General features: G+C 38.6%; 1 protein-coding gene across 1 annotated transcript in view; it reads left to right on the forward strand.

Annotated features, from left to right (window-relative positions):
• The window catches only part of AAMDC (adipogenesis associated Mth938 domain containing), a 33,680-nt gene extending 20,236 nt beyond the window's left edge, over nucleotides 1-13,444 (forward strand). The window contains exons 3-4 of the mRNA XM_057552347.1: nucleotides 11,393-11,488; nucleotides 13,270-13,444. Of these exons, the coding sequence (XP_057408330.1) occupies nucleotides 11,393-11,488; nucleotides 13,270-13,410 (237 nt within the window). The 3' untranslated portion in view covers nucleotides 13,411-13,444. The remainder of the gene's footprint in view (nucleotides 1-11,392; nucleotides 11,489-13,269) is intronic.
• Nucleotides 13,445-14,440: the final 996 nt, after the last annotated feature.

Genomic DNA, 14,440 nt, shown 5'->3' on the forward strand with positions numbered 1-14,440 from the left:
TAATGTTACACTCAAGAAATCCAACATTTATATAATATTAAATAGCATCAACTCCATAGTCAAATTATAACAATTGTTCCAATAAAATAATATCTTTTATAGCTGGCTTTCCTTTCCAACCCAAGATCCAGTGAGGGGTCATGCATTGCATTTTGTTGTCGTGTTTCTTTACTCTATCAATAGACAGATTTATTGATTGAAGTATAATTGACCTACAATACTATGCAAGTTTCAGGTGCACAACATAATGATTTGATATTTCTATACATTACAAAATGATTGCCACAGTAAGTCTAGTTACCATCTGTTATCATACAAAATATTTACACTATTATTGACTATATTCCCCATGCTGCACATTTCATCCCTGTGACTCATTTCTTTTGTAACCGTTAAGTTTGTACCTCTTAATCTCCCTCACCTATTTCACTCATCTCCCCCACCACCTCCTCTCTGGCAACCACCTGTTTATTCTCTATGAGTCTAATTTCTGTTTTGTTTTACTTGTTTATTTGTTTTTTTAGATTTCACATATAAGTGAAATCATACAGTATTTGTCTTCCTCTGACTTATATCACTTAGCTTAATACCCTCTAAGTACATCCTTGTCGCAAATGGCAAGATTTCATTCTTTTAGTGTTTTCATTTTCTTTGCAAAAATACACAAGTGGAATTGCTGGATTGTCTGGTACTTCTATTTTAATATTTTGAGGGACCTCCGTACTGTTTTCCATAGTGGCTGCACCAATTTACATTCCCACCAACAGTGCACAAGGGTTCCGTTTTCTCCACATCCTCGCCAACACTTGTTATTTGCTATCTTTTTGATAATAGCCATTCTGACAGATCTGAGATGATATTGCATTGTGGTTTTTATTTCTATTTCCCTGATGTAGCTACATCAAACTAAAAAGCTTTTGCACAATGAAGGAAACTAACAACAAAACCAAAAGGCTTTGGAAGAAAATATTTGCAAACAATGTATCTAATAAGGGGTTAATATCTAAAATATAAAAAGAACTCATACAACTCAACACCAACAAACAAATAACCCAATTAATAATTGGGCAGAGGTCCTGAATATACATCTTTCCAAAGAAGACATACATATATCCAACAGACACATGAAAAGATGCTAGTAGCTTTCCTCCAAGAAAAAACAATAAGATTTCCGTAACACTGATATGTTATGGAAAGCCTCTTAAAGAGGAACAGAATCAGACACTCACTAAGGGCAGAGAGCCTTAGTGGTTTGCCGGGAGGGATTGGAAGAAGCAGAGAGGGAGCTGATGGCAGGGTGAGGACGCCTCAATAACAGGTTGATGCTCCAAACACAGACCTATGCACAAGGCTGTAAGTAATCACCCACCAGGGCCTGGATCCACAGGCTGTTGCAGTTATCTTTCATGGCTCTGTACGTGACACCCTGGGCCTGCAGTAAAGCACACAACAGCCAAATTGAGTTCCACTGCTCCAGCAATTCTGATGGGCTCCTGCTGTCTGCAGTCTCTGAATCTTGAGAGGATTATGCTTTTGCACTCTTTTATGACCTTTCACTTCATTGAGCAGTGGCCTTGTTTCCTTATACTAGAATGTGAGCTCTTACAGCCTGGGGATCATGGTGCTCCTCAAAGTAGATGCTATTCTTTGGGGTTTTTTAAAATAAATTTATTTATTTATTTTTGGCTGTGTTGGGTCTTCGCTGCTGCGCGCAGGCTTTCTCTAGTTGCAGCTAGCGGGAGCTACTCTTCATTGCAGTGCGTGGGCTTCTCATTGCGGTGGCTTCTCATTGCAGAGCACGGGCTCTAGGCGCGTGGGCTTCAGTAGTTGAGGCACGAGGGCTCAGTAGTTGTGGCTCGTGGGCTCTAGAGCGCAGGCTCAGTAGTTGTGGCACACGGGCTTAGTTGCTACGCAGCATGTGGGATCTTCCCAGACCAGGGATCGAACCCGTGTCCCCTGCATTGGCAGGTGGATTCTCAACCACTGCGCCAGCAGGGAAGCCCCTATTCTTTGTTAAATGAAGGAATCATTCAGTATTTCAGATAAATGCATTTACTTAAGACAGGTGAAGCTCTCCAGCCCTGATTTGTAATTCTGTTAAATATTTACCTTGGTTGTTGTACCAGAAAAAAAAAAAGTTAAGTTCATACCATAGCTGTTCAGCTCAGGGTGGTTCTAGGATTGATCACAGAGCTGTGGAACTAAAAAAGCGTCTAATCCAATCGTTTTATCAATACATTCTTTAAGAACCAATTATTGTATAATCAAATGAAAAAATATCCCCATTTTTGTTTTGCCTTTTAAAAATGTATAAACCTAGGGACTTCCCTGGTGGTCCAGTGGTTAAGAATCTGCCTTCCAATGCAGGGGATGCAGGTTCAATCCCTCGTTGGGGAACTAAGATCCCACATGCCACCGGGCAACTAAGCCCGCACGTGCCACGACTACTGACCCCGCACACCACAACTAGAGAGCCCACACACCGCAACCACTGAGCCCACACACTCTGGAGCCTGCGCGCCACAATGAAAGATCCCACATGCCACAACGAAGATCCTGCATGCCGCAACTAAGACCTGATGCAGCCAAATAAATAAGTAAATAATTTTTAAAAATGTATAAACCTAAATGACTTTAGAGATAAAGAATCTAATCTCCCCCCAATCTCTTCTGATCTTTGTGGAGAATAGGGAAAGCTGGAGGCAGAGATACTGTTCAGAGCCACCTGGGCACTAGCTCTGCATCCCCTCCCACGATGAGGAAGTACCGTTGCTGCTGATCAGTTTGGTTCACTCTTTGACGTGCAGGTGTTCTAATTTAGAACACTCTGATATTCCCTTAAGTGTAAGCTCATATAGTCTTAGTGTAAATTCCTTAAGAAGATGCTGATGAAGTAAGTCAGAATATAAAAAGGTGTTAGTGTGAGAGACTGGCTATGTTATCAGCTCTGGAACACTCACTGACTGAGTGAAGAGTGTCAGCAGTAGCTGTACACCCCACAGGAAATCAAGAGACATGGATAAAGCCAGCAAAGATGTGCTGCATCTGCTCCTGCTTTGTGTAGCCACCTGGCTTCTGCTAAACTTTGTTTCCTTGGCTAAATAAATCAGGAAGTAGTGAGTAGGTATGTGTGCCTATATGTGGTCTCTTCCTGCTAATCTATAACCTGCCAATACTTTAGGGTTATTTTTTAAGCTGTTTATTTTGAAATAATTTCAGACTTACAGAAAAGTTACAGGAATATAAGAATTCTCATTTTTACCCAGACCCAAATGTTACGTTTATCATATTTTCTTTATCATCCTCTTCTCCAATAGACTTTTTTCTGAACTGCTGTAGATACCCTGCTGTAGATGTACCCCTTTGCTCCTAAATACCTGTGTGTATTTCCCCAAAAAACAAGGACATTCTCTTACAACACAGTGATGGAAATCAGGAAATTAACATTGATACAATACTATTATTTAATAAACAGACCTTATTAATATTTTGCCAATTGACCTAATACACGTTACATTTATTTGTCATACTAATGGAATCATACAGTATATAGTCTTTTGAGACTTGCTTTTTTCACTCAGCATAATACATTTTAGATTCATCCATATTGTCATAGGTATCAATAATTTGTTCCTTTTTTATTACTGAGTAGTATTCCATTGTTGGATTATAACCCAATCTGTTGATGAACATTTGGGTTGTTTCCAGTTTGGTTTACTACAAGTAAAGCTGCTACAGATGACTGTAGTTAGCAATGCTATATGATATATATGAAAGTTGTTAAGAGACTAAATCCTAAGAGTTCTCATCACAAGAGAAAAATGACTTTTTCTTTTTTTCTTTTTTTGTATCTGTGTGAGATGATGGATGTTAACTAAACTTATTGTGGGAATCATTTCATGATATACCTAAGTCATATGCTGTACAGCTTGAACTTATACAGTGCTGTATGTCAACTGTATCTCAATAAAACTGGAAAAAAAATCTAGAGTAGGATATGCTGCTTCTAAGTTTAGGAAATGAGTTAACAACGCCTCCCCCCACCCCCAATAGAAAGCTGCTATGAACGTTCATGTACAGGTTTTTGTGTGAATGTGAGTTTTCATTTCTCTAGGATAAATACCCAGGTATGTGATTGCTGAATTGCGTAAGTACATATTTAAGAAAATGCCAAACTGTTTTCCTGCTAGAACATGAAGAAAGTGATATGCGGTAAGACTGGTGAGGCAGCTGGGAACTTATAGACCATGTTAAGGAGTTTGGCAGTTATTTTAAGGGCAATGAGAAGCCACTGAGTGCTGTTAAGCAGAGGAGTGACTTGAATGGATTTGTGTTTTGCAAAGATTCCTCTAGCTACGATTTGAAGAATGGTTAATTGGAAAGGGCTAAAGTGGTTTTATGGAGACCAGTTAGAAAGTTACTGCAACAGGCTAAATAAGATGTAATGGCAGCTTAGACCAGGGTAGTGGCAGTGGAGATGAAGAGGAATGGACAGGTCCAAGAGATAATAAGGAAGTAAATTATTATGTCCAATCTTTTGGGGAAAATGTTTAACATTTCAACATTATACTTAATCTTTAGCTGTAGGTTTTTCTTAGATGTCCTCTACCTAAGGAAGGTTCCCTTCTAGTTTATTTTTAAAATATTAATAATAATTATTTATTTATCTTTATTGAAGTATAATTGACCTACAACGCTATGTTAGTTCCAGGTGCACAACGTAATGATTTCATGTTTCTATACATTACAAAATGATCACCACGATAAGTCTAGTTACCATCTGTTACCATACACTATTATTGACTATATCCCCCATGCTGTATATTTCATCCCTGTGACTCATTTGTTTTTTGTTTTTGTTTTTTAATTAATTATTTATTTTTGGCTGCATTGGGTCTTTGTTGCTGTGCGCGGGCTTTCTCTAGTTGCTGTGAGCAGGGGCTAGTCTTCATTGCGGTGCGTGGGCTTCTCATTGTGGTGGCTTCTCTTGTTGCGGAGCTTGGGCTCTAGGCACACAGGCTTCAGTAGTTGTGGCACACGGGCTCAGTAGTTGTGGCTTGTGGGCTTTAGATTGCAGGCTCAGTAGTTGTGGTGTACGGGCTTAGTTGCCCTGCGGCACGTGGGATCTTCCCGGACCAGGGCTCGAACCCATGTCCCCTGAATTGGCAGGCGGATTCTTAACCACTGTGCCACCAGGGAAGCCCAACTCATTTATTTTGTAACTGTAAGTTTGTACCTCTTAATGTCCCTCACTTATTTCACTCATCTCCCCCACCACCTCCCCTCTGGCAACTACGTGTTTATTCTTTGTATCATGAGTCTATTTCTGTTTTGTTTTGTTTTTTAGATTCCACGTATAAATGAAATCATATAGTATTTATCTTTCTCTGACTTATTTCACTTAGGATAATACCCTCTAGGTCCATCCATATTGTCACAAATGGCATTATTTAATTCTTTCTTATGGCTGAGCAATATTCCATTGTATATATGTACCACATTTTAAAAAAATTTTTATTTATTATTTATTTTTTATTTTTGGCTGCATTGGGTCTTCGTCACTGCACATGGGCTTTCTCTAGTTGCGGCGAGTGGGGGCTACTCTTCGTTGCGGAGTGCGGACTTCTCATTGCGGTGGCTTCTCTTGTTGCAGAGCACAGGATCTAGGCACACAGGCTTCAGTAGCTGTGGCACGCGGACTCAGTAGTTGTGGCTCACGGGCTCTAGAGTGCAGGCTCAGTAGTTGTGGCACCTGGGCTTAGTTGCTCTGAGCATGTGGGATCTTCCTGGACCAGACCTTGAACCCGTGTCCCCTGCATTGGCAGGTGGATTCTTAACCACTGCGCCACCAGGGAAGTCCTGAACTTTTTCAATTAAATTTTATTGGAATATAGTTGCTTTACAATGCTGTGTTAGTTTCTTGCTGTACAACAAAGTAAATCAGTCGTACATATACATATATCCACTCTTTTTTGGATTTCCTTCCCATTTAGGTCACCACAGAGCACTGAGTAGAGTTCCCTGTGCTATACAGTAAGTTCTCATTAGTTATCTATTTTATACATAGTAGTGTATATACATCAGTCCCAATCTCCCAATTCATCCCACCCTTCTTCCCCCCTTGGCAACCATAAGTTTGTTCTCTACATCTGTGACTCTATTTCTGCTTTGCAAATAAGTTCATCTCCACCTTTTTTCTAGATTCCACATATAAGCGATATTATCCTATATTTGTTTTTCTCTTTTTGACTTACTTCACTCTGTATGACAGTCTCTAGGTCCATCCACGTCTCTGCAAATGGCACTATTTTGTTACTTTTTATGGCTGAGTAATATTCCATTGTATATATGTACCACATCTTCTTTATCCATTCCTCTGTTGATGGACATTTAGGTTGCTTCCAAGCCCTGGCTATGGTAAATAGTGCTGCATTGAACATCGGGGTGCATGCATCCTTTTGAATTATGGTTTTCTCCGGATATATGCCTAGGAGTGGGATTGCTGGGTCATATGGTAGCTCTATTTTTAGTTTTTTAAGGAACCTCCATACTGTTCTCCATAGTGGCAGTACCAATTTACATTCCCACCAACAGTGTACAAGGGTCTCCTTTTCTCCACACCCTCTTCAGCATTTATTGTTTGTAGAATTTTTGATGATGGCCATTCTGACCAGTGTGAGGTGACACCTCATTGTGGTTTTGATATGCATTTCTCTAATAATTAGTAATGTTGAGCATCTTTTCATGTGCCTGTTGGCCATCTGTATGTCTTCTTTGGAGAAATGTCTATTTAGGTCTTCGCCCATTTTTTTGATTGGATTGTTTTTTTTTCTATATTGAGCTGCATGAGCTGTTTTTATATTTTGGAGATTAATCCCTTGTCAGTTGCTTCATTTGCAAATATTTTCTTCCATTCTGAGGACTGTCTTTTCATTTTGTTTATGGTTTCCTTTGCTGCGCAAAAGCTTTTAAGTTTAATTAGATCCCATTTGTTTATTTTTGTTTTTATTTTCATTACTCTAGGAGGTGAATCAAAAAAGATCTTGCGGTGATTTATGTCAAAGAGTGGTCTGCCTATGTTTTCCTCTAAGGGTTTTATAGTGTCCGGTCCTTAATCCATTTTGAGTCTATTTTTGTGTATGGTGTTAGGGAGTGTTCTACTTTCATTTTTTTACATGTAGCTGTCCAGTTTTCCCAGCACCACTTATTGAAGAGACTGTCTTTTTTCCATTGTATATTCTTGCCTCCTTTGTCATAGATTAGGTGGCCGTAAGTGCGTGTACCACATCTTCTTTATCCATTTATCTCTCGATGGACATTTAGGTTGCTTCCATATCTTGGCTATTCTAGTTTAGTTTTCTGAGAGTTTTATTTTTTTTTAATCATAAATACATGGTGAGGGCTTCCCTGGTGGCGCAGTGGTTAAGAATCCACCTGCTAATGCAGGGGACACGGGTTCGAGCCCTGGTCCGGGAAGATCCCACATAAAAAAAAAAAATTAAAAAAAAAAAAATACATGGTGAACTTTGTTAAATGCTTTTTCTGCATCATTTGACACGACTGTATAATTTTTCTTCTCTACTTTGTGGTGAACTACGTTGATTTTAAAAATATTGAACCAACCTTGCATTTGCTAATGTTTTGTTGAGTATTTTCATTAAATGTTTAAAATAGAATTCACCACTGAAATCATATGTGTCTATAATTTTTTCTGTGGGTTTTAAATTATAAATTCAATTTCTAACATCTATAGGACTATTCAGATTTTCTTCTTGTATTTTAATAAGTTGTGTCTTTCCAAAAAAATCTGTCCATTTCTTCTAAGTTATCACATTTATTAGTGTAAATTTATTCCCAAATTTTAAAATTTTTCTTCTGCTATCTGTATGATCTATAGTGATGTCCCCTTCATTCCTGGTATTTATGATTTGTATCTTCTCTTTTTTTCCTGATCAGTCTTACAATGGTTTCAATTTTATTAATCTTTTCAAAGAACCAACTTTTGGCCTTGTTGACTTTTCTCTATCATTTCTTTCCCATTTCATTGATTTACACACATATATTCATTATTGTCTTCTGCTTACTTTGGATATGATTTGCTTCTCTTCTCCTAGCTTTTTAAGGTGGGGGCTTACACCATTGATTTTAGACAATGATTTTTCTATTATAAGTATTTAAAGTGATAAATTTGCCTATAAGCATTATATAGCTGTATTCCACAAATCTTGATGTATTTTTCCTTTACCCTTTAGTTCAAAATACTTTGTTGCTCAATTTCCAATTATTTGTCTTTTCTAAATATCTTATTGTTATCAACAAATCTATTTTGTCATATATCATATTCTCTGTTATTTCCTTTCTTTGAAATTTACTGAGACTTATGTCAGCATAAGGTCTTAGTGACTGTTCCATGTACACTTGAAAAAACAATGTGTATTCTGCAGTTGTTGGGTGTAGTAACCTATAAATGTCTATTAGGTCAAATTAACTGATAGTGTTGCTAAAAGCTCCCATTTCCTTAATTAGACTCTTTGTCTATGTGTTCTATCAAATACTGAGAGAAGGTTTTAAAATTTCCAACTATAGAGCTGGATGGACCTAGAGTATGTCATGCAGAGTGAAGTAAGTCAGAAAGAGGAAAACAAACACTGTATGCTAACACATATATATGGAATCTAAAAAAAAAAAAAAGGGTTCTGAAGAACTTAGGGGCAGGACAGGAATAAAGACGCAGACGTAGAGAATGGACTTGAGGACATGGGGAGGGGGAAGGGTAAGCTGGGATGAAGTGAGAGAGTGGCATGGACATATATGCACTACCAAATGTAAAATAGATAGCTAGTGGGAAGCAGCCGCATAGCACAGGGAGATCAGATCAGTGCTTTGTGACCACCTAGAGGGGTGGGATAGGGAGGGTGGGAGGCAGATGCAAGAGGGAGGAGATATGGGGATATATGTATATGTATAGCTGATTCACTTTGTTATAAAGCAGAAACTAACACACCATTGTAAAGCAATTATACTCCAATAAAGATATTTTTTAAAAAATCCAACTACAGTGGTTTCGTCTCTTTCCTTAGTTCTGTTATTTTTATTTGTTTTTTTAAAAATATTTATTTATTTATTTATTTATTTATTTATTTTTGGCTGTGTCGGGTCTTAGTTGCGGCATGCAGGATCTTTCCTTGCAGTGTGCGGGCTTCTCTCTAGTTGTGGCATGTGGGCTCCTCTCTAGTTGTGGCTCCAGAGTGTATGGGCTCTGTAGTTGTGGCACAGGGGCTCTTTAGTTGTGGTGCACAGGCTCAGTAGTTGTGGCACATGGGCTTATTTGCCCCGCCGCATGTGGAATCTTAGTTCCCAGACCAGGGATTGAACCTGCATCCTCTGCATTGGAAGGCGGATTCTTAGCTGCTGGACCACTAGGAAAGTCCCAGATCTGTTATTTTTGTTTTCATATATTTTGTAGCTCTTTCACTAAGAGTGTACAGATTTGGGTTGTTATGTTTTTCTTAATGAATTGGTCCTTTAAGTATCATGAGATGAAACTCTTTATCTCTAGTAATACTTTCTATCTTGATATTAATATAACCACACCAGCTTTCTTAGTGTTTGCCTTTTTTATCTTTCTTTATCCTTTTACTTTCAACTTATGCCTTTATATTTCAAGTATATACCTTGTAAGTAGTGTTTAGTTGGGTCTTGCTTTTTAACTCAATCTTTGCCTTTCATTAAACTATTTAGTCCACTTAAAGTTAATTACTGCTACAGTTATGTTTAAGTGTTAACATATTGCTATTTGTTTTCTGTTTGTCCTCATGTTTTTTATTCCTGCATTTTTAGGGGGGTTAATCAAGTATTTTTTAATACTTCAGTCTGTCTCCTTTATTGGTTTTTTAGCTCATGTGTGTGTGTGGGTGGCAGGCAATTGCCTTAGGGAAGATTCAGGTTACACTTAAAGTAACAATTATTGTGTGCCTACAATGGGCCAGGCACTGGGCTTAAGCAGAACTCTGTGGTCATTAGGGCTAGTTCTTTCAAGTTTCAAGGTTGCTCCCTAGGTTACAGTATTCTAATAAAGTGCATTAAACCAAAGGTGAACATGTTTCTGTTCAAATCCCAACTCTGCTACTTAGTAATTGTGTCATCTTGGCTAACGTGTATATATTTTGTGAGCTTCAGTTTCTTTATCTATAAAACAAGGAGAATGGAAGCTTTTGTGCTACTATTAATGCAGATCACATGGAATAATTTCTATAGCTGTATTATGAAAATTGCAACTATAAACATGTAAGATATTATTATTCCAGGATTTAATAAAAATACTCATTTGTTCTTCTTATACCTTTTATAATAAATTTCAATCCTATCTTCTCTAAACCATCAGCTTTTTAGACTGAAAAACCCTTCTTTCTTTGGTACATTTGTTGTTGTCTTGGTATATTCAGCAGCTCTTTCCCTAAACCATGTCTAACTATGATTAGAATGTACCCCTTCTACAACCACTGCATCAAGGCATACTCCTAGTTATACTTCAAGACGCAGTTAGAACAGCATGTCTTCCATGACAATTTTCCACTCTTATTCACTCCCCAATAGTTGGGCTGGTATTTACCAAACTCTAACTCTTGTATCCCCTTTGCTGATGTGGAAGCAGTTCAGAAGCCACCATCCTTTAACGTTGGATTAATGTTCATTAAACACCTTACCTTAAATATCCCTGGGAGAATCTGGGAAGACTTTACAGAGTGATAGATAGGTTTTAAAGCATCAAAGTTTTCCTGGAGTTAAGTGGGAAAGGGGATCACAAAAAGGAAACAGTATGGAGCTTTCCAAGTTTTGGTATGGTGTGCAGGTGCTTTCTTCTCCCACTTTATCTCTTTCCACTCACTTGTCACTTACACTTCAGCCATATGGAACTAATTGTAGTTCACTAGGTTGCTCTTTCCTCTGAGCCTTAGTTCATGCTATTCCCTGTATTTGGTATGCCTTGTTCCCCTGATTTCCTTTAACCTGGCTAATTCTTGTTTGTCCTTTAGGTGTCAGCTTAAAGGTCACGTCCTCTGGGGTGTCTTCCCTGACTCCCTGCCCTGACTCCCCAGGTCTGAATTAGGTGCCCTTTCTGTATGTTCTCACTACACCCTGAACGTACTTCTTTGTAGCACTTGTAAAACTACTGAAATATCTTTGTAGTCTTCTATATTTTTCACTAGACTTAGAGCTCCATAAGGGCAGTACTGTATCTTCTGCTATTCCCAGGGCCCTAGTGAGGCTTGGCATAGAGTAAACCTCAGTAAACATTTGTTCGGTGAATGAATGACTCTAACAGGAATGCTGATCGCAAAGAAAGATGAAAAGAGCAGGTAGCTGGTATACTTTCTCTTTCCATGTCCAGCATTCTCCTGGTGTGCAGCCTGCAGATGTGGAGGAAGTTGTCGAGAAGGGTGTGCAGATCCTTGTCATTGGCCGAGGGATGAGTGAGGCCTTGAAGGTAGGTATTGGTGAGCACAGCATTCCTGAGGACTTCTGGTAATCTCTTGGATCTTTATGTTAGAGATATGTCCTTCTTGGAAGTTCATCTCTATATATCATGCACCCTCATTTTGCTGAGCCAGTGGACGGCCCAGGATAAAATAGTGGCTGTGCACTCTTCTTCCTCATCAGGGTTGGACTCTCCAGTCTCTAATCATAGGCCTGTGCTGTTTCAACTATTTTTCAGAAATTCCTCAATCCTGGAATTTCTTTTAAGCTCTACAGCTATCAATATTTGGCTCTTTAGATTTTTACATTACTTTCCATTTTTACAGTACTTTTAATTTTTCTTTTCTTGGGCACATTCAAGTTAAGCCGTTTTCCCCTTTCAGAAAAAGAAAGTTTATTTTTATTGTACTTATAGAAATAGTACATGCTTGTTGTAAAAGAGTCAATGCAGAAATGTAGAATTAAAAAGGTGAAAGATTTCCCCTTCCCAATCATAACTGCTCCAATGCTCTCTCTATGCATCTGCAAATATATATACACTTACACATACTGATATACATGTTTTTACATAAATAGGATCACTCTATACATATTGTTCTGTAACTTTTTATTCACTTACATTATTGCATTATGGACAGCCTTTCACATAAGTTTATAGAGATCTACCTCATTCTGTCCTTTATACAGATGTCCTAAAATCCAGTTCCCTACTGATGGAGGTGCCCTTTATTTATATTTTTTAGTTTAACCTAGTTTTTTCCTCCATTAAAATGATCCCTATCTGTAAGACTACTGTTATTATAAAATTGTTCAAACATATAAAAAAGTAATGCAGGGCATTTTAAAAAACATTTCACTCAGAGCTCCTTCTGACAAGGCAGAGTCTAATTAAAATCTATTTAAAATAATATTGAAGACAAGCCAGAGTTGAGAAAATATCCAATAATAGCTGCCACTCCTGAGAATCTTCTATATAAATTCATTTACAAATATTTATTCAGCACCTTCTATGGGGCAGACACTATTCTAGGTACCAGGGACAAGCTAAACAAGGCAAACAAGGTTCATGGCCCTCATGGATAATAAAAATGTAGACAATTTCAGGTCATAGTAAGTGCTGTGAAGAAAATGGTGACTTATGAGGGGCTGCTCTAAATGGGGTGTTCAAGAAAGGCCTTTCTGAGAAGACATTTGCATTTGAGCTGCAGTGTACGTACATTCATAAAACTTCATCCTCACACCAACCGTTTGATTGTAAGTAGTATCATCCCCGTTTTATAGGGGAGGAAACTGCAGTTGAAAGACTTTCAAAAGGTCTCTTGGTTAGTACACAGCAAAGTTAGAATTTAGACTCAGGTTGGACTGACTCAAACATTTAACATTTTACATACCTTAGCTGAATTCATTCTCATACCAACCCTGTAAGCAGGTTTTGCTATCCCTATTTACATACATGGAAACAAAGGCTCAGAGAATTTAATTCACTTACCCAAAGTCACACTGCTGGTAAGGACTTAAATTCAAGACTGTCTGACTCCAAAATCCATGCTCTTTGCAGTTTCCATTTCACCTGAGCTGTTTGCACATGTTTCACGGTACTTCTGTTAACTTCTTAGAAGCCTTTTTGACTCCTTGGGACTCACTGCCAAATTCTGGACTGGTGACACGCCGGGTGATTGAGGAGTGATAGTTGTCACTGTCCAGTTCTGTAGAATATACTTGCCTCATAGCAGGAAAGGGAATCCTGGGGGCCTTTCCCCCTGATTTACTCATCTTTTTCCTTCTTCCCAGGTACCCCTATCAACCGTGGAATACCTCAAGAAAAAAGGCATTGATGTGCGGGTCCTCCAGACAGAGCAGGCAGTGAAGGAGTATAATGCCTTGGTTACCCAAGGCATCAGGGTGGGAGGGGTCTTCCATTCCACCTGCTGATGGAGCCTTAAGAGAATAAATCACTAAGCAATGATGCCTGTGACTGTCACTCTTACCTCTGTCCACTCCAGCCTCCCCAAGCATTTTTGAACAGCTGCTTGTGCCAGGTCCTGTGCTAGGCTTTGGGATGCATGGATGACTTAGGCAAGGTCCCTGTCCTGGGGGGTGGGGGGGTGGTGGCTGAAAATCAGGGGAGGAGACAGAAGTTTACCAAAGTTTAATATTGTGGCAAATGTTAGGCCAGAAGTAAGCGAAAATAAAGGCAAAAATAAAGAAAGCCTTCTGACTTGAAGTTTGAAAGCCAAAGAAAAGTTTCAGTGCATTAAAATCACATTGCAATTGATGCTTTGGAATGTCTAGTCATCAATTCAACCAATTTTTATTAAGTACCTTATATGCCAGGCACTGCTATAGGCTCCAGAGAAACAGCAATAAAAGTCTTGTGCTCATGAAGCTTATATTCTAGTGGGCAAAATAAACAAGTAAACAAATACATAATATAAGTAGAATGTTATGAAGAAAAATAAAGCAAGATAAGAAAAAGAGTGATGGGGCTATTTCAGATGTGTGGTCAGGGAAAGTGTCTTTGTGCAATGACATATGAGTAGAGCCCTGAATGAACTGAGGCAACACTTCAATAACAGTAAAAGGAGCTATGCCTTGATACTAGGGTTCTAGGCAGGCTGTTCTACTAACTAAACCTGAGCCTTGCCAGACAGTTCTCTCTGCCTCAGATTCCCTCACTATAAAATGATGGGGCTGGACTAAATGCCTTTTAATGGTCCCTACTGGCATGGATAGCCTTTGCTCTTTTAAATACCAGGTGGCCTTTGTGAAGCCTTAGAATAGACTGACAGAATTATAATAGTAATCAGCATTACCTTATTTTTCAATTTCCCCCTCTTTAAAGAGTTATGAGTATCAGCTTTGGTGTCAGATAGCCTTGACTTTGAACTGTGGCTTTCACGGCCACTCACTGGTTGGGCATTTATTTAATCTCTCAGAGTTTCACTGTTCTCATTTGTCAGAT

The sequence above is a fragment of the Balaenoptera acutorostrata genome, chromosome 9 (genome assembly GCF_949987535.1).
Source record: "Balaenoptera acutorostrata chromosome 9, mBalAcu1.1, whole genome shotgun sequence".
NCBI lineage: Eukaryota > Metazoa > Chordata > Mammalia > Artiodactyla > Balaenopteridae > Balaenoptera > Balaenoptera acutorostrata.